The sequence below is a fragment of the Neoarius graeffei genome, chromosome 13 (assembly GCF_027579695.1).
Source record: "Neoarius graeffei isolate fNeoGra1 chromosome 13, fNeoGra1.pri, whole genome shotgun sequence".
In the NCBI taxonomy this organism is placed as follows: Eukaryota; Metazoa; Chordata; class Actinopteri; order Siluriformes; family Ariidae; genus Neoarius; species Neoarius graeffei.
This window is the reverse complement of record NC_083581.1, coordinates 40,981,534-41,008,601: the sequence shown is the minus strand read 5'-3', so window position 1 is coordinate 41,008,601 and position 27,068 is coordinate 40,981,534. Positions and strand designations below refer to the sequence as shown.

The 27,068-nt window shown below is 40.2% G+C and overlaps 1 protein-coding gene across 5 annotated transcripts in view; it reads right to left on the bottom strand.

Moving 5' to 3' along the window:
- The window catches only part of si:dkey-65j6.2 (pleckstrin homology domain-containing family G member 4B), a 47,322-nt gene extending 23,330 nt beyond the window's left edge, over positions 1–23,992 (bottom strand). For all 5 annotated transcript variants that reach the window (XM_060937728.1, XM_060937725.1, XM_060937729.1 and 2 more), the window contains exons 1-5: positions 23,790–23,992; positions 10,205–10,402; positions 6,838–8,104; positions 6,481–6,654; positions 6,142–6,265 (exon numbers count right to left, since the gene is read on the bottom strand). In XM_060937728.1, coding sequence (XP_060793711.1) covers positions 6,142–6,265; positions 6,481–6,654; positions 6,838–8,104; positions 10,205–10,402; positions 23,790–23,792 — 1,766 coding nt within the window. In that variant the 5' untranslated portion in view covers positions 23,793–23,992. The remainder of the gene's footprint in view (positions 1–6,141; positions 6,266–6,480; positions 6,655–6,837; positions 8,105–10,204; positions 10,403–23,789) is intronic.
- Between the last annotated feature and the right edge of the window lie 3,076 nt (positions 23,993–27,068).

Genomic DNA, 27,068 nt, shown 5'->3' with positions numbered 1-27,068 from the left:
TACTTATTCATTAATATGGAATATCAAATAATGACGAGTTCATTGCATCATAAACATGTGGACACATTTGAAAGTAGCTTAATATGCATGCTCTTAGGAAATGCTCATTCTGCTTTATTTCTGGTCATAATATGTGTTACCAATAACTGCTTTTATCTTTGTGTTTTGTGTTTGAATCCTTAGGCAAAGTGTTACTTCTTGATGTAGTTTGGACATAAAACACCAGAAACTGCTAGCAGCTTAGTAATAAATGTATCACAGAAATTTCTGAAATGAGCGATTGTAAGCTGAGTTCTGGAATGTAGATAAGCTATAAATATTCTCAAGTTCTGTAGCAATAGTGTAAAATATTTCTGGCTTTTTTTATGTTCTCTATGTACTTAAATGTCTCATTTTAAACTTAACTTGATAATATCATGTAAATATATGATTTCTATTCATATAACATTAGTAAACGGGTAATTTTAAAAAAATACAGATGTTATAATGGACTTAAGTGATATGGATATATGTTTTTTTTACATTTTTACATGCGATATGACTCTAAATTGACCGTAGGTGTGAGTGTGAGTGTGAATGGTTGTCTGTGTCTATGTGTCAGCCCTGTGATGACCTGGCGACTTGTCCAGGGTGTACCCCGCCTTTCGCCCGTAGTCAGCTGGGATAGGCTCCAGCTTGCCTGCGACCCTGTAGAAGGATAAAGCGGCTAGAGATAATGAGATGAGATGAGATGAGATGAGATGAGACATGCGATATTTAGCATTTCTTTTTTTGTGAAAATGGTGATTGTTGACATTACAACAAGTAAAAATAATTTGTTTGGAATGTAAATAAAGGGTTAATACTGAGGGTGTTTTCACACCTGGTCCCCTTTAAAGGAACCAGACTCAGTCCTCTTTAAGTGGACCAAAAAGTGGACCAACAGAAAAAGAACTCAGTTTTTTTTGTGTTCACACTGTGAATTTATTACAAAGAGGACTGGGTTCTCTTTCTGGTCCAGTTAAGCTTTGATGGGGCCTCAGTCCTCTTTCTGTTCACACCAGGTCCTCTAGAGCCCTCAGACCCCCAGTGCACGGAATTCTGGGTAATTTTCTCTTGAATCAAAATGTCTGCTGCCATGCTTGCCCTGCTGTATTCTTTGATCAAAATAGTGCGGATTAAGGAATTTTTTTTAAATTATATATGTTTATATTTATATATATAAATACAAATATAAACACACACACACATATATAAAATATTAATATATTTATATATATATATTTATATAAATAAATAAATTATATAGTTATATTATTGTGGCCGACTCATCAGTCAGTAAGTTCAGAGAACTGTAAAGCGGCTGTGGTAAGTTGCAAAAGGAAGTTGAGTTTCCTTGCTACAGTCACGTGACCAACCATGGCAAACGAAGAAGGTTAAACTACAATGAAAAAGGCGAAGTGAACCCGGTGCGCTTTTTGTTCACAATGCGCAGATTAGGCGAACCGTACCGTTGATTTTTAGCGAACCGTACTGAGACCACCTCCTGAGGTGGTCTCAGTTCGGTTCGCTTTAAAGGGGTCTGGGTATGGTTGGAGTGTTCACATATGCGCAAAAAATGCTGAGTCATCGATCTGAGTTCGGTTAGATGGCTGAAAGGGACCAAGTGTGAAAACACCCTGAAAAACCAGACTTGGCAAATTTCGCAAAGGAGGTTACACATGGGCGGCATGGTGGTGTAGTGGTTAGCACTGTTGCCTTACAGCAAGAAGGTCCGGGTTCGAGCCCCGTGGCCGGCAAGGGCCTTTCTGTGCGGAGTTTGCATGTTCTCCCCGTGTCCGCGTGGGTTTCCTCCGGGTGCGCCGGTTTCCCCCACAGTCCAAAGACATGCAGGTTAGGTTAACTGGTGACTCTAAATTGACCGTAGGTGTGAATGTGAGTGTGAATGGTTGTCTGTGTCTATGTGTCAGCCCTGTGATGACCTGGCGACTTGTCCAGGGTGTACCCCGCCTTTCGCCCGTAGTCAGCTGGGATAGGCTCCAGCTTGCCTGCGACCCTGTAGAACAGGATAAAGCGGCTAGAGATAATGAGATGAGAATGAGATGAGATGAGAGGTTACACATGCTCCTTGACTAGTGACTAAAGTCCAATTTCATTGCGCTATACTTGTTACACTTGCAATACTAAAACCAGTCGCTAGATGGCGCATTATGCGGCGTGGTTGAAACACCAATTGAACGTGTTTCTCTCTTCTATTCTGTATCGCAGGTTGGTGAATATCCCTTAAAAATAGTGCGCATGCTAGATTTTAAGAGTGGAACATGCACCTTATAAGGTCGTTTGTACATGTTGGTCAATGAAACCATCCACCCATCATCTGTAGCCGCTTATCCTGTACAGGGTCGCAGGTGAGCTGGAGCCTATCCCAGCTGACTATGGGCGAGAGGCGGGGTACACCCTGGACAAGATGCCAGGTCATTGCAGTGGTCAATGAAACGTTTTGTTAGAAAATCTTCTGTGAATCGTGATAAAGGGGCTATATGCTACTGTAACTTGCTAGTCCTAGCGGACTTGTAGAGTATGGGTGAGTGTGTGTGGGGGAAGTTAACTCAAAACTACATATTAGGTATGTAATTTTTTGACACATTTGTTAGGCAAGAAAGTATTTCCTGGTTACTATTTGTTGTCAAATGGACATAATTGTAGTTTATTACTAAAATTTGAAAATGCTGTTGGAAAGTGGTTTAGCACTAAAATGGCAGCTGCACAACAACAGACAGACTCGGCGACATTAACAGAGCAGATGTAGTAATTTTGTGTTAAGAGTTATTGTGAATGTGTTGTTTAGGGACAAAGTGAAATATTTGGTTTATGTTAAGAGGATGTAACCAGAACAAAAGTGGTTATATCGCCTTTAGAGTAAAATTAATTTTTTTGGATTAAACTGTGATGACAGTAATCATTTCTCATGTACTAAATCAGAATACAAGAGTATTTGGTTGTATATGTTTAGAGAATGTGTTTCCTGGGAATACTGAAGTAATGCGAATGTGTTGAATGGGTCCAAGTAGCCTAATTTTGTTAATGTAAATGAACATGTGAAGGAGTTGTTGCTATTTTGGCACAATGTAGTTAAGTGGCTATGTTATGCAAAACAGGACTGAAGCCAAGACCATTTAGAACAACAGATACAGTGGTGCTTGAAAGTTTGTGGACCCTTCAGAATTTTTTATATTTCTGCATAAATATGACCTAAAACATCATCAGATTTTCACACAAGTCCTAAAAGTAGATAAAGAAAACCCAGTTAAACAAATGAGACAAAAATATTATACTTGGTCATTTATTTATTGAGGAAAAAGATCCAATATTACATATCTGTGAGTGGCAAAAGTATGTGAACCTCTAGGATTAGCAGTTAATTTGAAGGTGAAATTAGAGTCAGGTGTTTTCAATCAATGGGATGACAATCGGGTGTGAGTGGGCACCCTGTTTTATTTAAAGAACAGGGATCTATCAAAGTCTGATCTTCACAACGCATGTTTGTGGAAGTGTATCATGGCATGAACAAAGGAGATTTGTGAGGACCTCAGAAAAAGCGTTGTTGATGCTCATCAGGCTGGAAAAGGTTACAAAACCATCTCTAAAGAGTTTGGACTCCACCAATCCACAGTCAGACAGATTGTGTACAAATGGAGGAAATTCAAGACTGTTGTTACTGTCCTCAGGAGTGGTCGACCAACAAAGATCACTCCAAGAGCAAGGTATATAATAATCGGCGAGGTCACAAAGGACCCCAGGGTAACTTCTAAGCAACTGAGGGCCTCTCTCACATTGGCTAATGTTAATGTTCATGAGTCCACCATCAGGAGAACACTGAACAACAATTGTGTGCATGGCAGGGTTGCAAAGAGAAAGCCACTGCGCTCCAAAAAGAACATTGCTGCCCATCTGCAGTTTGCTAAAGATCACAATAACAAATCACAAGGCTATTGGAAAAATGTTTTGTGGATGGATGAGACCAAAATAGAACTTTTTGGTTTAAATGAGAAGCGTTATGTTTGGAGAAAGGAAAACACTGCATTCCAGCATAAGAACCTTATCCCATCTGTGAAACATGGTGGCGGTAGTATCATGATTTGGGCCTGTTTTGCTGCATCTGGGCCAAGCCGGCTTGCCATCATTGACGGAACAATGAATTCTGAATTATACCAGGGAATTCTAAAGGAAAATGTCAGGACATCTGTCCATGAACTGAATTTCAAGAGAAGGTGGGTCATGCAGCAAGACAACGACCGTAAGCACACAAGTCGTTCTACCAAAGAATGGTTAAAGAAGAATAAAGTTAATGTTTTGGAATGGCCAAGTCAAAGTCTTGACCTTAATCCAATCGAAATGTTGTGGAAGGTCCTGAAACGAGCAGTTCATGTGAGGAAACCTACCAACATCCCAGAGTTGAAGCTGTTCTGTACAGAGGAATGGGCTAAAATTCCTCCAAGCCGGTGTGCAGGACTGATCAACAGTTACCGGAAACGTTTAGTTGCAGTTATTGCTGCACAAGGGGGTCACTCCAGATACTGAAAGCAAAGGTTCACATACTTTTGCCACTCACAGATATGTAATATTGGATAATTTTCTTCAATAAATAAATGAGCAAGTATAATATTTTTGTCTCATTTGTTTAACTGGGTTCTGTTTATCTACTTTTAGGACTTGTGTGAAAATCTGATGATGTTTTAGGTCATATTTATGCAGAAATATTAAAAATTCCAAAGGGTTCACAAACTTTCAAGTACCACTGTATGGTTGACAAGAAGTGCCACTGTAAAAACCATGGTATTAGGATAGTTACTGTGAAGTACCATCATATAACCAGGGTAGTACTGTAACATGGTTATTATAAAGTACAATAGTGTATCATTTTTACCATGAAGTACCATAGAGAAATCATGGTTGTATCATAATTGGCATGAAGTTCCATAGCATAACCATGATTACATCATAGTTGATACATATACTAAAACCATGAGCTAATCCATGATTAGCATCAGGTACCAGAGTAGAACCATGGTAGTAGCATGATTACCATGAAGTACCATACAAATTCATGGTAGTATCATAGTTACTGTGAAGTACTATAGTAAAATGATGGTCCTCACATGGTTACCATGAAGTACCATGTTAAAGGAACAGTCCACCGTATTTCCATAATGAAATATGCTCTTATCTGAATTGAGACGAGCTGCTCCGTACCTATCTGAGCTTTGCGCGACCTCCCAGTCAGTCAGACGCAGTCAGACGCGCTGTCACTCCTGTTAGCAATGTAGCTAGGCTCAGCATGGCCAATGGTATTTTTTGGGGCTGTAGTTAGATGCGACCAAACTCTTCCGCGTTTTTCCTGTTTACATAGGTTTATATGACCAGTGATATGAAACAAGTTCAGTTACACAAATTGAAACGTAGCGATTTTCTATGCTATGGAAAGTCTGCACTATAATGACAGGCGTACTAACACCTTCTGCGCGCTTCGGCAGCGCACTGATATGGAGCTCAGATATCAATGCGCTGCCGAAGCGCGCAGAAGGTGTTAGTACGCCTGTCATTATAGTGCGGACTTTCCATAGCATAGAAAATCGCTACGTTTCAATTTGTGTAACTGAACTTGTTTCATATCACTGGTCATATAAACCTATGTAAACAGGAAAAACGCAGAAGAGTTTGGTCGCATCTAACTACAGCCCCAAAAAATACCATTGGCCATACTGAGCCGAGCTACATTGCTAACAGGAGTGACAGTGCGTCTGACTGCGTCTGACTGACTGGGAGGTCGCGCAAAGCTCGGATAGGTATGGAGCAGCTCGTCTCAATTCAGATAAGAGCATATTTCATTATGGAAATACGGTGGACTGTTCCTTTAAAACCATTATAAGGTTGGCAGGTGGGCATAAAGTGTAAAGAAATTGAGAGGGAAAAAACAAACAAACATGTATGATGATGAACTTGATTAGAACTAAAGGAGCACATCCCAAATATTACAGCTTACATCATGTATTTTAGACCAGTGTGATTTTTGTGTAAAACTGGCTTGATATGAGTCCATATACCAAACCAATGAATGGTTGAGTTGTAAATGGAGTTAAGCCTATGAAGAACACTTCATACCTAATGATGGTGTGGAAATAAAGCAGAAGTTTAGAGAGCACCAAGCTGGACAACAAAGGAGACCCCCAGTGTCGGTGATCACCATAAACCTCCACTACTACTCTGTTTGAGCGATCTCTTCCACCTGAGGAGAAGACATGGAGTTATAGACAATGCATAGCAAAGTTATGGACATCAGATTAGGACAGAAAAGATAGGGACAAAGTAAGAACGTGTCAAACGTTTAACTTCCAAAGGCACTTAACCATTGCACATGCTTGAAAGTCTGATAGATGTTTCATGATCTAACCTTTTGTTTAAAACCCATTTTTAAAGAACTTGCATGATTTTCAATCGTACCTGTAAGGCAAGAAAGTCCTGCTTGCAGGAGGCAGGTCTCTGGTTTCGATGGAGCTGGGAAAGGCGATCTCTTTTCAGGCTTTTTTATATCAGAATAATGTAATGAGGATGCGGATTTTTTTGTGCAAGGTCCCTTAGCAAGATGTGGAAGATTTTTATGGTCCTGAGCTGCTTCTAGAGCAAATATGTAAAAGGAGTGCATGTATATACAAGTTTGGCACCATAAATATTTATCTACCTTTTCATTCTTTTTAGCATCTATGATAAATGCCTAGCTTGACCAACATTTAAATATTTAAAACATGTCTAAAATAAAAACAGAGGAGGAACTCTTAAAGAACCTTGAATTGTTCTTACCTTGCATTGGTGGCTTTCGTCTGTTTAACTTTGGCGAAACAAGTCCAAAAGTAGTGGTCTTTTTTCCCTGAGCTACATGTAACCTTGGGATAATTTCTGTTTTGCTGTCCGTTTTTCCCTCACTGGAATATCCTTGGACAACAATGTGACTTTTCTCTGATTCTGTTTCAGCCACAGTTGGGGTGGAACAGGTGATGATTCCTTTGCTCAAATCTGTCATGTCTGGGAAGCTACCCTGAGAATTATCAGGAACTTTTTTATGATTTTCATTGGGGTTATTATTAATAGTTTGAATCTGTGGAAGTTGGTTCCAAACTGGTCTCTGGAGATGGTCTGTCTTCACTGTTCTCTCAGAGAGAATTGGTTCATTTTGCCTGTTATCAATTCTAACAGTACATTGTTCTTCCCTGCAATACTCCTTGTATCGGCATTCTTGGTTCTTGGTCCCCTGTCCATGCTTCCTTCTCAGGCAAGGAGTGCAAGGCTGCTCTGCAAACCTTACAGTACGTCCACAGGTGGGACGATCATGGGTTGCATGATCATGGCCAACAGGAGATGTGACCCTGTGTGGCTTTAGCAAACAAGTTCTAAGTTGAGCATGTGTCTGAGAGTCTCCTAAATTACTCTTTTCCTTGATAAGGTCCACATTGTTTACATTCTCATCCACAAAAGACTCTTTACTGCGACTGTCCCAAGTATTAGGAGACACCCAGCCAAGTGGCCTCATCCCAGGCATGGCATTCAGCTCACTCTGTCTCGAGCTGTCTACCAAGCACAAAGACACTGCAATACCATCCTTAGCAGGACAGATCCTAGTTTCAAGTGAATAACCCTGCCAGGAAGGTCCTTTCAAAGGCTCCTGTTGATTGGAAGTACCAGAAGAATCCATGTGCTGTGGCTGGCCCTCAAACTCTGGGTAGGCCACCTGATCCCAAGGCACTTTCACTAGGCAATGCTCAGTAGCCAGAACACAGTGACTGAGCGGTCTTCCATGTCTGCCTAAGTTGAGTTCTTTTAGCCAGTTCTGGGTGAAGATACAGCTAAATGAGTTCTCTGGTATTGGAGTTTCCTCCAAAACATGCTGTTCCTCTTCCAAAAGGCACCGAATCACGATACAGGCCGCTTGCTTCTTAAATGGCACCACCTGTAGATAAAAGTCTTCAAACGAAAGCAGCAGTGGGTTGATAGGTGCGAGATGGATTACAATGTGGTCATACAGGCACAGCAGCCAGCCTGAAAAATGGAACAGTAAGTCTGAATATGGCACCTGGATAAAAGAAAGAGAAATGTTTAAGATGAATTCTCTGACAATGCTTTAGTCTTACAGTAAAATGACATGTTTGCAATCCCTGGAACATATAGGGATACTTTTATTTCTAACTCTATCTAAATAAAAAAAAATGAGCCAAGCAAGACTGGTTTTGCCAGATATTTAAGTTGTTCACGCGACACTAGAAATGGTAGAACTTTGGAAGCATCTAAGAAGCATTACATGTTTCCTCACCCATGAGGAAACCTGAGAAATTGCTGATAATCTCTTTTCCATTTGAATTTCCATTTTTCACAATTCGATCTCTCACTTATCCACTTCGTGGAATGCTTATGAAAAAGAACTACTAAGTAATTGTAGCACAAGAGGCAGGATTTGTTGGAATATTGTCAGTAACAGCGTTGAGAGCACAAGCTCGAAACAGCCATCAAACATGGCCGCCACGAATTACAACTCCCAAGAACCACAGCGCCCTCTGTCTCCAGCTTATTAAATGCACCTGTCTCTCATTATCGTCATTATCAACAACCCTATATAAACACCACTCTCATTCTCACTCACTGTGGAGTATTGTTCAGTGTTTCCTTCCTGTTGGTACCAAGCTGTTTACTTTCTGCCTGCCTTCTAGTATTCACCCTTTGTTTATGTTTACCTTGACCACATCTCTTAGTCTTGTCTACGTTATTCTGTTTGCCAATCGACCGACCTCTGCCCGTTTCTTTGATTATGCTTCTTGTCTACTGTTTTCAGGGGTGCAGATCTGATGTCAGGATTGGGGGGGACACAAAAGTGATTTTTTTTTTTTGCCCGTATGCAACTCATACCATGCAACCATAAATCACAACTTCGTAGAGGCTCGCCACATCATTCAAAAAGTACTGCACAGGGAATCATTTGTCTGAAAATACATTTGTTTGTACAATTTTGAATAATTTAGGGGATTTTTATTGGGGGGGGACAATTCATGTTTTTCAGAAATTGGGGGGGGGGGGGGGGGGGGGGGGTCATGTCCCCCCCGGGATCTGCACCCATGACTGTTTTGGCTCTGTCTACAGTTTACTTTTCCTGCATCCATACGTGCCTGCACCCTGACAAATATGGATTAAAAAAAACAGGTATCAGTGAGCATGAATACCTCTTTTGGACAAGACAAGTAAAGCTTTTAAACAATTTTTGAATCCATAAGAATTCCACTAAAGTGGTGTTCTCTTATCCATACCACCAAGTAGCATAGACGCTATGTCAAACATTTCATCAAGTTTTGATTTTATAGTCTGAAGAAAGTCCTGCCAATTTAGTGATTATTTAAAGAGACTATCGTATACTGGCCCACTACCTCTCGTGAACGTCTACTCCGGATACAAGAAGAATTAGGCAGTAAGCACTTCTGTCTTCACACTTTTAAAATAAAAACAAAGGGCCATCATGCTGACAAGACAGTGACGTTCTACAGAGATATGCTTCTGCTCTTTACTCCCAAGGTCTCACAGAGGTCTACACAAATAGTTGGTGCATGCACAAAGATGGATCATGTTCTGCTTATTTAAGGAAGGCATCTTCAGAAAGAAAGCCCAAAATATACATGCATCATGGAATTAGCACAATGTGCTACATTTGTTCATTTAGTTCAGATAGTTTTTTTTTTTTTTGGTCAGGTGGTGTTTAGTTAATATCCTATAACAGCATTGACTTTGGAATTAACTTATCCCATACGTGTTCCAAAACATTTATTTATGAATGGAAAGATGCGTCATTCTTTAATAAATAAAAATGTAATTGCTGTAGCATAAGAGGAATAAAACACCCTGCAGCATGCTATTATAGGAAGCTAATACACTTTAGGGTGGAAACAGTAACTTTGCTTTGCATTACACCACACTGTAAATGATTGATTTTACTAGAACAACTTGACTGTGTGGTTTACTCCTTACTTCATGTAGCAATGACATTAAGCTTCATGTGTCACAAATATTTTGTGTAAAATTCCTATTCATATATGCTCATGCTTATTATCTTGCTCGCGTCCACTATCACAATAAATGATGATTAAATCCTATTTTAATTGGGTTGCATCTTTTTATTCTGTTCAACACTCACACAAGCTGCCTGGCGCACCCTCTCAAGGAGTCGCCTGGCTGGGATCAGGAAGTCAATTAGGCACTGAAAGGAATCGCTGCCGTAATGACCCTCAATGACATGCAATAGTTGGCTGAGAATGCAGGGAGCTGTAGCCTCAAATGGAGGATAGAGAGCAGAGAGAGCGCTCTGGATGGATGAGTCCAGGAAGTCTGGGTTCTGCAGATAGAAAGAGTAGTGCAGTAGTTAATCACTGGATGATTGTATGGAATACATAATTTCCATATAAGTTGACATGATGTCCTCTTTGGTTGGATGGTTGAGAAATAAATGTCTGTTTGAGGTTTTTTTTTTTTAGTGCATTTGCAACAGAATAATTTTCTTAACATCCAAAAAGAAGGAATCTACAAAAACCCTTATGAAAATACAGGGAGTAATCTGCATAACTATAAGCATGTCAATTTTTAACTGTTTGTAGGACAAGTCAAAAAGAAGCAGATAATACAAGTGGTGGCTGAACAACAAAGACTTCAAGCAGATTAGAGCTCACTCACTATTTGGCATGTCACTGTAGTGACATGGCCACTCTGACGTCTGTCAAAGTTTCTAGAGAAATTTGCAGGAGTGGTTTTCTGTTGGGGCGGCACGGTGGTGTAGTGGTTAGTGCTGTCACCTCACAGCAAGAAGGTCCGGGTTCGAGCCCCGTGGCCGGCGAGGGCCTTTCTGTGCGGAGTTTGCATGTTCTCCCCGTGTCCGCGTGGGTTTCCTCCGGGTGCTCCGGTTTCCCCCACAGTCCAAAGACATGCAGGTTAGGTTAACTGGTGACTCCAGCTTGCCTGCAACCCTGTAGAACAGGATAAAGTGGCTAGAGATAATGAGATGAGATGGTTTCTTGTTGCTTTCTACTGGATTATTACTGTATAGAGGTTTTCTCCTCTGAACCATTCACACCTATGGGCAAGCTAGAGTAGCCAGTTAACCTAACTGCATGTCTTTGGACTGTGGGGGAAACCAAAGCAAACCTACACAGAGAACATACAAACTCCACACAGAAAGGCCCCCCATTGGCCGCTGGGCTTGAACCCAGAACCTTCTTGCTGTGAGGTGACAGTGCTAACCACTACACCACCATGCTGCCCAGATTAGAGCTCAGTACTCAAAACCTGATCTGAGTTAAACCTTTGAGGCCCCAAAATAATTCACAGGCAACAAACTGTCACATTTGAATGATTCAGTATTGTAGAATGCTTTGGTCCATGAATAAACCTCTCATTTTTCATTTTGTTATCCAGCCAAACAAAATAACAGCATACAGATCCTGAACTACCCCTGCCCTAAAGATTCTGGCATTCACTCTGCCCCTAACTTACCTGATTCAACAAATCAGCTAATTAACAAACCCAAACTAGGTTAAGGTTTGGTAGATTTGGCATTCCTGATTTGAGCTTGGATTACTACCTGTGTCAAATTTCTGTGCATCTTCTCAGCCATGTCCATGTGGATTTCCTCTAGTTTCTGCTTGTAAATCTAATTGGGTGTGACTGGTGATTTGCAGTGGTCTGGCATCCCATCCACAGTGTATTTGATAATGGACTAGGAACTCTCATAATCAGTTTAACATTGATAACACTTTGCTAACGCTAGATGTTTTTGCATATGTGTCGTCAGGAGTAGGTCTAAATATACACACGTCATCATGAAACTTCAAGAATAAGTTAATAAATCACATTCTATAAGTAGAACCATTTACACACAAAACTATACTGTACATAGGCTGATAAATGAGATGCCTGGAGTGCATGTCTGGTCTTCAGTTTCACTTGTTCAGGAAAATGGATGATTACAAATGGAATACAGGCTACAGGACAAGATCTTAGTGAACTATCCATCAACACGCTTGGTCCAAACTTCATTGCAATCCTTGGCCTCAGTAGCTCGTTACAGTGCTGCAGCAAGAGGGATTACAGTTGTCTTTCTTTGGATCCAAGTTTCAGTCCAGAGGAAATTAATCCCTTCCTCATTTGCTCTGGTATACACTTGTGGCAGCAAACAGAGTTAACCTCAACGATTTTATGGGCCTAACGATTATCTCCTTTTCATGGAAAGCACCAATTGTAGATGAGAAATGATACCCTGGTTTGAGAAAGCGTGGTAGAAACTGATTCAATGCGGAAATACAGATCATGTTGGGAACTGTGGGGTATCATCAAACAATCAAAGCATTTTAAAATAGATCTATGGATGGCGATTGGCACCTCGTAAATGTTACTTGTGAGATTTGAAAATGGAGACAAACAGCATTACAAGATCTAACATAGAGAAGATGAAATTGCGAAAGATTAAAATCCTTCCATCTGATTAATTCTGCTGGTGGTGTTGGAATGAGGTTGTTAAAAAACAAAAAACCAAAACCTAGTGAGAGTCCTGGAAGAGTCTGCAATTCCATGTTTCCACTGATTCCTGGCCTTTTGACCCATAACTTCCTATTTTAGTGTAGTCTTAATTTAGCACATCTGCCATGTCACAGTCTAGAAGTGGATCCACATATCCTTTTTTAGGCCAAGTTTACATTAGACCGTATCTGTCTCGTTTTCTTCGCGGATGCACTGTCCGTTTACATTAAAACGCCTGGAAACGCCGGGAAACGGGAATCCGCCAGGGTCCACGTATTCAATCCAGATCGTGTCTGGTCCGGTGCTGTGTAAGCATTGAGAATACGCGGATACGCTGTGCTGAGCTCTAGCTGGCATCGTCATTGGACAACGTCACTGTGACATCCACCTTCCTGATTCACTGGCGTTGGTCATGTGACGCGACTGCTGAAAAACGGCGCGGACTTCCGCCTTGTATCACCTTTCATTAAAGAGTATAAAAGTATGAAAATACTGCAAATACTGATGCAAATACTGCCCATTGTGTAGTTATGATTGTCTTTAGGCTTGCCATCCTTCCACTTGCAAGTGGTAAGTGATATGCACTGGGATCACACACACAGCGGCTCAGTCCCGAATCACAGCTCGTGCGCTCCACTCGCGCGCTCTGTGAGCTGCGCAGGGCCGGAGTGCGCACCCTCCAGAGGGCACTCGCTGTTCAGGGCGGAGTGATTTGGAGCGCAGGATGCCTGCTGAGCCGAGCGTATCCGTGTATTGGTGTTGCTGTGTGCACACGAATCGTGTATTGGTGTTGCTGTGTGCACGCTAATCGTTTTAAAAACGTTAATCTGATGATCCGCTGATACGGTCTAATGTAAACCCCACCTTAAGGATATGGATAAAGAAGTGGCCAAATGGTTCGTCATCACTTACAATGAGTGATCAACAATCTCCTAACACGTATATATGACGGACACTCCATCCATCCATTTTGGCATATCACTACAGTGATGTGACAGCTTCAGCCATCAAAGTGTCTAGGGAACATTAGAGTAGTGGTTTCCCATTGCCTGCTACTGGATTATTATAGAGGTTTTCTCTTCTCAACCATTCACACTCACGCCTATGGACAATTTAGAGCCACCAATTAGCCTAACCTGCATGTCTTTGGACTGTGGGGGAAACCGGAGGAAACCCATGCAGACACGGGGAGAACATGCAAACTCCACACAGAAAGGCCCCCGTCAGCCACTGGGCTCGAACCCAGAACCTTCTTGCTGTGAGGCGACAGTGCTAGCCACTACACCACCGTGCCACCCATTTTAAATAATTCCTTGAAAACATTATATTTTGATAAATGTGATATGAAAATCTAATTATTGGATGTGACATTGCTGGCATGCAAGAAAAACAAACCCATCAGCATCTTGTTACTATTAGAAAATACCTCATTATTATGACAAAAGCATTTTGGCACTACAACAAAATATCTCAGTAATATTTGAAAACATCTCGTTATTACAAAAAAGCATCTAGTTGAGATTCAAGCATGAAATAAAATTAATCTAATCCTGTCAAGTGCATCACTTGACAGAACCTGGTATAATTTGGTGACCGTGTAAGCTATATTATAAAAATGAGATCAATCATATTGTTTTTATAAAATATTTATTCCATAGTAACAAGATAATGGTCCATGAAGCAATCTCTTATAATAACAAAATGCTTTTTGTGAAATAGTGAAGTTTTCTTGTAATAATGAAATGTATAGTAATGAAATGATTTTTTTTTTCATAAAGGAGAGATCATTTCTCTTAACACAGTGTAGTCCTGCCCTGTGTCCGAAATCACTCCCTACTCACTATATAGGGAACTATATAGTGAGGACGCCATTTTGTAGTGCTGTCCGAAACGAAAGTGGACTCAAAGTATCCCACAATGCATCACGAAAAGCAGTGTACAACCGATGGTCACTAACCAAGCAATATATCCCATCATGCATTGCGGTCAAGCTGAAAGAAATGAAATTAAAAGTCTCAAATTTGATTTAATAAAAGGCAGCGGCAAAGAAGAAAGTATTCAGCCTTGATTTAAAAAACTGAAAGATGCAGGTACTTTGTATTGATTAATGTGGGAAATACATTCAGTATGATATATATTTATCACGACCTGGCGACTTGTCCAGGGTGTACCCCGCCTTTCGCCCGTAGTCAGCTGGGATAGGCTCCAGCTTGCCTGCGACCCTGTAGAAGGATAAAGCGGCTAGAGATAATGAGATGAGATGAGATGCGATATATTTATCACAAAAATACATGCATTTATTTATTATTTTGAAAACCCACCAGCCGACTGATATAGCACATTTTAATTGTGCGACAGAAATTATGTAAATACCAGCACGATGGACTAGTGTCCTAAAGCTTTTTTTTTTTTCATTTTACCAGTGAGCTCACTATATAGTCCTCTATATACTAATTCCCTATGTAGGGAGTAGTGAACGTGTGAGAGATTTTGGACACAGGAGTGGAGTAACCAGGTGACTTTTATGTTTTCTTATAATAATCGGATGATTTATTTATTTATTTTTTGTAATAATGAGATATTTTCTTATAAACATCTTAGGCAGTGTGTCCGGAAGGCTTACCTTCTAGCAAGAGGTACTGCAGCCTTAAGGCCTGGACCAGCAGGCTCCGGGACAGTTTCTTTCACTAGGCCGACAGACTCTTAAATAGATGAACATTTGCATTCAGACATATACACATACATACATAGAGTACCAGTCAAAAGTTTGTACACCCCTACTCACTCAGAGGTTTTTCTGTATTTTGACTATTTTCTACATTGTAGAACAATACTGAAGACATCAAAACTATGAAATAACACATGGAACATACAGTATATGGAATTATGTGGTAAACAAAAAAAAAAGCAAACTATGTCTCATATTTTAGATTCTTCAAAGTAGCCACCATTTACCTTGATGACGCTTTGCACACTATAATCATTATCTTAACCAGCTTCATGAGGGAGTCACCTGGAATGCTTCTCAATTAACAGCTGTACCTTGTCAAAAGTTAATTAGTGCAATTTCTTCCTTCATAATGCATTTGAGATCAAACAGTAAATAATAAAAATACAGTAAATAGCCCTATTCCACAACTGTAGTAATCCATATTATGTCAAGAAAGCGCTCAACTAAGTAAAGAGAAACAACATCCTTCATTACTTTAAGACACGAAGTGTGTTTTAATTATTAAAATAAAGAAAAAACATTGAATGAGCAGGTGCGTCCAAACTTTTGACTGGTACTGTACATACATACATACATACATACATACATACATACATACATACATGCATACAGTGGTGCTTGAAAGTTTGTGAACCCTTTAGAATTTTCTATAATTCTGCATAAGTATGACCTAAAACATCATCAGATTTTCACACAAGTCCCCTAAAAGTATATAAAGAGAACCCAGTTAAACAAATGAGACAAATATATTATTCTTGTTCATTTATTTATTGAGGAAAATGATCCAATATTACATATCTGTGAGTGGCAAAAGTATGTGAACCTCTAGGATTAGCAGTTAATTTGACGGTGAAATTAGAGTCAGGTGTTTTCAATCAATGGGATGACAATCAGGTGTGAGTGGGCACCCTGTTTTATTTAAAGAACAGGGATCTATCAAAGTCTGATCTTCACAACACATGTTTGTGGAAGTGTATCATGGCACGAACAAAGGAGGTTTCTGAGGACCTTAGAAAAAGCGTTGTTGATGCTCATCAGGTTGAAAAAGGTTACAGAACCATCTCTAAAGAGTTTGGATTCCACCAATCCACGGTCAGACAGATTGTGTACAAATGGAGGAAATTCAAGACCATTGTTACCCTCCCCAGGAGTGGTCGACCAACAAAGATCACTCCAAGAGCAAGGCATATAATAGTCGGCGAGGTCACAAAGGACCCCAGGGTAACTTCTAAGCAACTGAAGGCCTCTCTCACATTGGCTAATGTTAATGTTCATGATTCCCCCATCAGGAGAACACTGAACAACAATGGTGTGCATGGCAGGGTTGCAAAGAGAAAGCCACTGCTCTCCAAAAAGAACATTGCTGCTCATCTGCAGTTTGCTAAAGATCACGTGGACAAGCTAGAAGGCTATTGGAAAAATGTTTTGTGGACGGATGAGACCAAAATAGAACTTTTTGGTTTAAATGAGAAGCGTTGTGTTTGGAGAAAGGAAAACACTGCATTCCAGCATAAGAACCTTATCCCATCTGTGAAACATGGTGCTGGTAGTATCATGGTTTGGGCCTGTTTTGCTGCATCTGGGCCAGGACGGCTTGCCATCATTGATGGAACAATAAATTCTGAATTATACCAGCAAATTCTAAAGGAAAATGTCAGGACATCTGTCCATGAACTGAATCTCAAGAGAAGGTGGGTCATGCAGCAAGACAACGACCCTAAGCACACAAGTCGTTCTACCAAAGAATGGTTAAAGAAGAATAAAGTTAATGTTTTGGAATGGCCAAGTCAAAGTCCTGACCTTAATCCAATGGAAATGTTATGGAAGGACCTGAAGCGAGCAGTTCATGTGAGGAAACCCACCAACATCCCAAAGTTGAAGCTGTTCTGTACAGAGGAACGGGCTAAAATTCCTCCAAGCCGGTGTGCAGGACTGATCAACAGTTACCGTTTAGTTGCAGTTATTGCTGCACAAGGGGGTCACACCAGATACTGAAAGCAAAGGTTCACATACTTTTGCCACTCACAGATATGTAATATTGGATAATTTTCCTCAATAAATAAATGACCAAGTATAATATTTTTGTCTCATTTATTTAACTGGGTTCTCTTTATCTACTTTTAGGACTTGTGTGAAAATATGATGATGTTTTATGTCATATTTATGCAGAAATATAGAAAATTCTAAAGGTTTCACAAACTTTCAAGCACCACTGTACGTACGTACGTACATACATACATACAAACACACGTGTACACACACACGCTTATATAGATATGGAACTCATACACCATGTACACACATCACACTCACACACATGCATCCTATCCTGTTGGCTGAGACTGCACATTGCACTGACTTATGCACTTTCCTTGTATATTGTCTTGTATTGTGTCTGTATTGTTGTCTTGCTATCTTTTTAATAGTATTATTGGTTTAATTATTGTTTTTATCTTATTGCATTTGCACATGCTGCTATGGCAGGAGTCAGAACCAAAGCCTTTTACTTCTTATAATGGAGCTAACAACAATCAACCTAACTATAATAATAAAGTTTTCTTGGAATAATGAGATGATTTTCTTGTAGTAATGAGATACAATGGAGTTAATAAAAACTGCCTAGCAGCAACTTGTTTCTAAAACAGACATTTGTACTATGCAAATTAGTAAATGTTTAATAATCTATTTCAGAAAAACATAGTTAAAGATGACTGTAATGCATTGACAGATGACTCTGAACAGGTTACTGTTTTTATATGAGTAAACAAAACCAATTAACCTGCTAATTAAACTGATATTGGAACATCAACAGTCATTAAATTTCACTCAAACCCTTGTTTCTAAAACCCAATATTCAGTGCAGTAAACTGTCTTTGCTGTCTCCTGTTTTAGCAGTAACTCCTTCCTGCAGCTGTCTCTACTATGCCTGACTCATCCCGTCCGATATAGGCTGGAAAGAAGAGCTCACAGTTGGGTCCCTGTGACCTCTGACCCTGGACCCGTCCAACAACCAAACAAATAACTGACCGTGCATTAAAACAACAACAACAAAAAATGTATCAGTATCTTGGACAACAGTGAGATCAAATGGAAAGAAAAAGAAAGGACAAAACACGATACAGTATTGTATATACCCACATACTGAATAAACATTGACGTCTTTCTTCTTACCGCACAAACACAGAAATTAAAGAGATGATATCCACCTTAAAAGAGTTCCTTTTAATTCCACATTCTCAGCTTAAACATGATAGCCCTCATTTAGTTAAGTATCTGAGTTCCAAACAGGGAAATGATTCTGTTTCCTGTGTTTATGTCACACATATCTTCCCAGACTGAAGCTTGTCCTGCTGATAAACGGATTGAGATTTTTGTCAGTGGAAATGTTCCATCGTCCAACACTGTGATCATTCCTAAACTTCCAGCTAACACAAACATGGCAGACTGATGACACCGAACCAACCTTCTGCATAATATGGATGGAAATGTAGAATAAATTCTCAAAATGAAGATCGTACAACCAAATATGACAGATTATTATTTTCAGAAGGTTTGATCAGTTTGACTCATGCTAATCTCACACTGGGCCTTCAATATATATCCAGGCTTGGGACCAGCACGAAGTATGCACTGTCTTGTACAAACCCAGTGGCTGGGTATTTTACTTAACCTGCATGCCTTTGGACTGTGGGGGAAACTGGAGCACCTGGTGAAAACTCACACAGACACGAGGAGAACATACAAACTCCACTCAGAAAGGCCCCCGTCGGCCGTGAGGGTCGAACACGGAACCTTCTTGCTGTGAGGCAACAGTGCTAACCACTACACCACCATGCCACCCAATAGTTCAGGAAATAATTGGCATAAAAATAAAAAAATAAAATGGTGTGCATCATTAGACAATTTACTAAATCAAAATGCCAAATTCTAAGCATGACAAAATTACGAACATCCTAACTTTTGGAGGAAGATGTCAGAATAGCTATTCATGGTTGTCAGATTATTTTTTTTTATATGATAAAAATACTCTTTTGGACTATAGCACAAAAATACAGCTGCAATCAGAAGTTTACATACAGGGACATGAATGTCATGGCAATACTTACTGTAGCTTTCAGTGATTCCCTTGACCTGTTGTTTTTATGTGACAGAATGATTATACAACATACATGTTGAATAGAAAGCAAAAAATTTGGTGCACAAGTTTTTTATTTTATTTTACATACTAATTACATACCTAATATTTGAACAAATGTCCCTTAGGAAGTTTCACCTTGACCAGATGCTTTTGGTAACCATCAACAAGCTTCTGTCAGAATTCCAGTTGGGTATTTGACCTCTCTTCTTGGCAGAATTGGTAGAGTTCAGTTAAATTTGTGTGTTTCCTGACACTGACCTGACTTTAAAGCACAAGGATTGTTTTAAGCTTAATGTTAGCCTGCTGTATCCACTGCACAACCAGCTTTAATGTGTATTTGTGGTCATTGTACTGCTGGAACACCCAAAACAACTTTCTGATGGTTTGAAGTTATACTGAAGAGTTCTGAGGTAGTCCTCCTTCTTCACTATTCCATCCACTTTGTGCAATGCACCAGTTCCACTGGCAGCAAAACAGCCCCAGAGCATGATGCTACCATCACCATGCTTAACAGCAGGTACAGTGCATCTCTGTACCTCTGGTCATTGTGGCCAAACAATTCAATGTCTGTCTTATCCGACCATAAAACTTTCCTCCAGAGAGCTTTTTCTTTGTCCATGTGGTCAGTTGCAAACTTTATTGAAGCTTGGAGGTGTCAATTTTGGAGCAGGGGTTTCTTTCTTGGATGGCAGCCTCTCAGTGCATGGAGACGTAAAACTCACTTGACTGTAGATAGTGTTCCAGCAGCTTCTAGTTCATGGCAGGCCTGTGCCTTAGTGGTTCCTGGGTTGTTCTTGACCCTGACATTTTGGGTCTTCTTCCAGCAAAATGGCTTGGCAAAGTGGCCACACCTCCCAATAACTTGTACTTACATGCAATTTTTTAAACTGATGATCTCGGAATCTGAAGTTGTTTAGAAATGACTCCAATAGACATTCCTGAGTTGTATAAATCTGTGCTCCTCTTTCTCAGATCTGCACTAAGCTCCTTGGACTTTCCCATTGTACTGTATGTTGGTCAATCCAATCAGTGCTGTCAAACAGACCCTTTTTATATTGGCACAGAGAAACTACCAGCTATAGTCAATTAGGATAACTAACAGGAAGTTAAGTGGCCTTAGCAAGTTAAAAATCATTTTGGAACTTTCAACGCACTGAAACAATCTAAGTGGGCGTACTGTATGTACATTTTTTAACCCCGTGTTGATTTCAGAAAACCCAAATAATTGAAAGCCAAATATTTCCCTGATATTCATGTCTATGATGATATTCATGTCTGTGTATGTAAACATCTGACTGCAACTGTATTCTGATTTAAGTAAGGGATAATGCACAGCAAGCCAGTCATTGCGAAAACCCTAAAGGTGATGCTGCACCCTGACGTGAAGCGTACGTTTTTAATTTGATTATTAAAGCAAGAAAATTTACCAGACTGCTTTCTGTGGATTAATATGCTTAAACGTGGTCCTCCAGAGTCTATGATCAGAACTGTGTCCATAGCAAAAGTCTGTTATTCATAACAGCAGTCTTTTATTGAATACCATAACTGACCAATCAGAATCCAGTATTCAACAAAGCCATGTAATATCACTGGATATTGACTTAGCACAGTTTTATGCATTATGTATTATCACTCCTATTGCTTTCAGTTGATAAGAAACATCTCCAGTATATTTCCTGAATCTAAGATGCATAAATGGAAATCTCATAGATTATCCATTTTCTAATTTTCCTCACTTGTTTTTTTCCATCATGTAATTACTTATTAAATTACTCTGCTTCACACTGACTGCACATTCATTCATGTCTGTTTAAGCTTCACATTAGCATATTGGGCTCCAGGTTTGCCTGTAAACAGTAATAACCATGTAATTATACTAAACACGGTCGGCTGGTTCTTTCCCAAACAAACACACCGAGGTTAATCAGACCAGCAGGTAGCAGTGAACCTGTTATTCTAACAAAACCATGTTGATTAGAAAAAGACGAAGTGGATGGTTTTCTCATTAGGCTTTGCAGTGATTAACACTGTTTGTTATTCTTAAAGTGAGAGTAATAAATGAGTGAAAAATAAGTGGCGTGGCTTAGCGCTTCCATGGAAAAAGGCAAACAAAATGTCATTACACAGAAGAAAAAGGCCCTGAAATACTTACAGTTTTATGCTAAAACTTCCAAAACTCAAACGCTTTCCCTGTTTTTCTACTACTACAGCTAGCTGAATGACGAACTGATAATAAATGGCTCTGTATTAGTCATAGTAGGGATTTCACAATCTGCTTTGCTTTAATGGCCTAGCTGTGCCTGTCAGCTGTAGTGGAGGTGGCACTTCTCTCCCTATTATTATTATTCATCCATCCATCCATCCATCCATCCATCCATCCATCCATCCATCCATCCATTATCCGTAACCACTTATTCTGTGCAGGGTCGCGGGCAAGCTGGAGCCTATCCCAGCTGACTATGGGTGAGAGGCGGGGTACACCCTGGACAAGTCGCCAGGTCATCGCAGGGCTGACACAGAGAGACAAACAACCATTCACACTCACATTCACACCTACGGTCAATTTAGAGTCACCAGTTAACCTAACCTGCATGTCTTTGGACTGTGGGGGAAAACGGAGCACCCGGAGGAAACCCACACAGACACGGGGAGAACATGCAAACTCCACGCAGAAAGACCCTCGCTGGCTGCTGGGCTCGAACCCAGAACCTTCTTGCTGTGAGGTGACAGTGCTAACCACTACACCACCGTGCTGCCGTCCCTATTATTTATTTATTTCCTTCCTTCCTTCCATGTTGCACAGTGTCTTTACACTGGTATGTTTACTTGTCTGTCAAGCCTCAACAAGGGCCTCAGACAGAAAATACTTTTCTCAATATGCTAGCTGTACCCCAAAGGGCTGACTTCTGCAAAATCCATAGATCATATCAGATTCCAAGCTGTTCTAAATAATCCTTGAACTTCAGTGGTATTGACCCTAAGGCGCTAATCACCACTGATATCACTGCTACCTTACTCTTGGACATTCTCCACAATCTTGCAATATCCACCTTCAGCTCAGTGGAGGCACCAATCTTCTCTATTTGCTTCATTATTATTATTATTATTATTATTATTACTGGAGGTGTGGCCTAACTCGGTCTCTCAGTTGTAGTGAAGGAAGTGTGGCTTCTCTGCCTGTTATTATTATCATTGGAGGCTTGGCTGCTGTGCCCATCAGTCTTAATGAACGAGGTGTGACTAAATCAAACACCACAATACTGAATCACGTCATATCACAGCTCGAAACTATATCATATTAAATCACTGCTTTAAATGCATTGCTTAGATATCTGATTGTTGAATGTGTATCAAGATGAGCATCTTATTTATCTCAAATATAAAGATGGACAGGTTACAGATCTATTTATTAAAGAGTCTAAAGGAAATTTCCCAATTACTTTAACCGCAGGCGGCACGGTGGTGTAGTGGTTAGCGCTGTCGCCTCACAGCAAGAAGGTCCTGGGTTCGAGCCCCGTGGCCGGCGAGGGCCTTTCTGTGCGGAGTTTGCATGTTCTCCCCGTGTCCGCGTGGGTTTCCTCCGGGTGCTCCGGTTTCCCCCACAGTCCAAAGACATGCAGGTTAGGTTAACTGGTGACTCTAAATTGACCGTAGGTGTGAGTGTGAGTGTGAATGGTTGTCTGTGTCTATGTGTCAGTCCTGTGATGACCTGGCGACTTGTCCAGGGTGTACCCCGCCTTTCGCCCGTAGTCAGCTGGGATAGGCTCCAGCTTGCCTGCGACCCTGTAGAACAGGATAAAGCGGCTAGAGATAATGAGATGAGATGAGACTTTAACCGCATTACTTTCTGCATTAACGTTAACCAGCGTTGTTAAACTTCAGCATTACACACAGTTGAGTACATACAAATTAGTAATAGTGATCAACTGACGAGAAATAAATGTTACATTACCATTCAGGCAATTAACCATCAAGAAGCTACTTTATTATACACTACAAATGTTAACTACTTGGTTTGTCCATGTTACATAATTCAGTACACGACAGTTTGTAAATAACAGTGTTAATATAAAGCGTTACCATGGCGCTTATTGCTACACAGCGTAAACACTGTCCACACAACTGCCTTGTGTTTTAGGACATTTACCAGATGACCAAATACCTCAGTGCACTCAGTCCTGCAAGGTTTAAACCCCTGCATTATCTCTAACAAAACTCCGACAAACTGAAATGACTTCACAACAACAACGCCATTATGTATAAATATGTATATGTCACGTATATGTATAAAAGAGCACGTATGCACCCAGTTGAAATTGGAAAAACAAGCATACAGAAGATTACCATTTTTTTATCGAGTCAGAAGTGTCAGGTCTGTCGTCATTGGTCCTGTACCTAGAAACAAAAACTCGATAATTTCCCTCATTCTGACGAAAGCGAGCAGCTGTACACAGCTTCTACGGTATCTCTCTGTGTCTCTCTCCTCGTCTGTCCCTAGCAGTAATGTTTCTCTGCTCTGGCTTTTGGAGAGCATAATGTAAACTGACTGATGAGCACGTGAGAAACCAAATGAGAGAGATAGCTGTAAGTTAGGAGGAGCGACCCTTAGCCCGACTCTCCCTTGAGAGTGGAATTTATTCACTATTTCCTGTGTGTCCTCCATTTTAACTCTTTAAGATTGACTTCTCTTTCTGGCTACTTTTAAAATGATAACAGGAAGTAACTTGTTTCCTGAATATTCCACAGCATATAATGTACTGTAACTATAAGTGCAGTCACTGTTACCACCGCAAAGGTGATTGATTACCCCCCTCTTGAAGCATGAATTGTTTTTTGTCTTTTTTTTTTAAATTAGTTTATAGTGGCACTTAATGTTGTGGAACATCTGCAAGACAAGATCACTTACTGTATGTTATAGCAGCTATAAACATTCGCTCACTCATAATCCTTTGTTTTATTTTCTCTGTCTTGAACTTAATAAGGCAAAAACTTATATCTTACCAATTTGCACAAACATTGGCAATGACGAATAAAAGTGTATGCGTGGACAGACAGTGTACAACCCCGATTCCAAAAAAGTTGGGACAAAGTACAAATTGTAAATAAAAACAGAATGCAATAATTTACAAATCTCAAAAACTGATATTGTATTCACAATAGAACATAGACAACGTATCAAATGTCGAAAGTGAGACATTTTGAAATTTCATGCCAAATATTGGCTCATTTGAAATTTCATGACAGCAACACATCTCAAAAAAGTTGGGACACAATAAGAGGCTGGAAAAGTTAAAGGTACAAAAAAGGAACAGCTGGAGGACCAAATTGCAACTCATTAGGTCAATTGGCAATAGGTCATTAACATGTCTGGGTATAAAAAGAGCATCTTGGAGTGGCAGCGGCTCTCAGAAGTAAAGATGGGAAGAGGATCACCAATCCCCCTAATTCTGCGCCGACAAATAGTGGAGCAATATCAGAAAGGAGTTCGACAGTGTAAAATTGCAAAGAGTTTGAACATATCATCATCTACAGTGCATAATATCATCAAAAGATTCAGAGAATCTGGAAGAATCTCTGTGCGTAAGGGTCAAGGCCGGAAAACCATACTGGGTGCCCATGATCTTCGGGGCCTTAGACGGCACTGCATCACATACAGGCATGCTTCTGTATTGGAAATCACAAAATGGGCTCAGGAATATTTCCAGAGAACATTATCTGTGAACACAATTCACCGTGCCATCCGCCGTTGCCAGCTAAAACTCTATAGTTCAAAGAAGAAGCCGCATCTAAACATGATCCAAAAGCGCAGACGTCTTCTCTGGGCCAAGGCTCATTTAAAATGGACTGTGGCAAAGTGGAAAACTGTTCTGTGGTCAGACGAATCAAAATTTGAAGTTCTTTATGGAAATCAAGGATGCCGTGTCATTCGGACTAAAGAGGAGAAGGACGACCCAAGTTATCAGTGCTCAGTTCAGAAGCCTGCATCTCTGATGGTATGGGGTTGCATTAGTGTGTGTGGCATGAGCAGCTTACACATCTGGAAAGACACCATCAATGCTGAAAGGTATATCCAGGTTCTAGAGCAACATATGCTCCCATCCAGACGACGTCTCTTTCAGGGAAGACCTTGCATTTTCCAACATGACAATGCCAAACCACATACTGCATCAATTACAGCGTCATGGCTGCATAGAAGAAGGGTCCGGGTACTGAACTGGCCAGCCTGCAGTCCAGATCTTTCACCCATAGAAAACATTTGGCGCATCATAAAACGGAAGATACGACAAAAAAGACCTAAGACAGTTGAGCAACTAGAATCCTACATTAGACAAGAATGGGTTAACATTCCTATCCCTAAACTTGAGCAACTTGTCTCCTCAGTCCCCAGACGTTTACAGACTGTTGTAAAGAGAAAAGGGGATGTCTCACAGTGGTAAACATGGCCTCGTCCCAACTTTTTTGAGATGTGGTGTTGTCATGAAATTTAAAATCACCTAATTTTTCTCTTTAAATGACACATTTTCTCAGTTTAAACATTTGATATGTCATCTATGTTCTATTCTGAATAAAATATGGAATTTTGAAACTTCCACATCATTGCATTCCATTTTTATTTACAATTTGTACTTTGTCCCAACTTTTTGGGAATCGGGGTTGTATTTATGATGGAAAGAAACATTTTTGTTGTACGACATATTGCAACAATTGGGAAAAGGAAATGGGGGTTATGGAGTGGATTATAGTCATACTAGATGATGAAAAAAAAATCACACATACTACAAATCAGAAATGCTTGGTGAACTTGTTTCCCATCCAAAGACCAACAAAAGGAAGAAAAACGCTTCTCCCTTTCCAATGACCAGACTTTTTGGGCTAGTTTCAGGTCATTTTGTGTGGATTCTGAAATAATTATAGTTGAACCGGAAATGTTACTGAGATCTGGCAACCCTTCTGTCTGGGAACACATGATGTGTGCATCATGATGTCATTTAACAGAAGAGTAGTCAGTAAAAACACAATGAACTGCATTTTCTAGATGGACACACAAATAAAGAGGGAAAGCCTGAGAGAGAGAGGAAGGAGGAGGAGAGAACCTGAGCCATATCCCGAGTTGACCTACATCTGTTTCTGCTGGGTGAGAAATTGCCATCCTCTACAGACTTATTACAGTCAAAGATAGCAGCGATTAGTCCTCCATCTTCCTTTCATTTCTTCTCAGCAGCAGTTATGGGATCAGCAGCTCCAGTTTAGACTACTGGACCTCTTATCAGAGCCTACGTGTATGAAATAAACTACCATGAGGTGATAAAGATCAGCAAATATAAGGAGTAAAATACAGATTGGCGACAGGAAATAGTTCCAGAGAATCAAGAGTATCGTGCAGATGGGGACATTCCTTTAGTCCTGGCCTTGGGACTAGACAGTAGATATATTTGTTTTGTAAACAATTTTGTGTTTTTCAAAGATTCGCTAAGTTGAATAAATTTGGTATTGGTCACTGCCATGCACACGAGTCTTCATTATTGCAAACCATAAAACTGAAACACCAGAAGGGAACCGTCAGGGCCTTCTAGCCCTTCATAGAAGGCCCAAACATATCAGCATTTCAAAAATTATATTTAA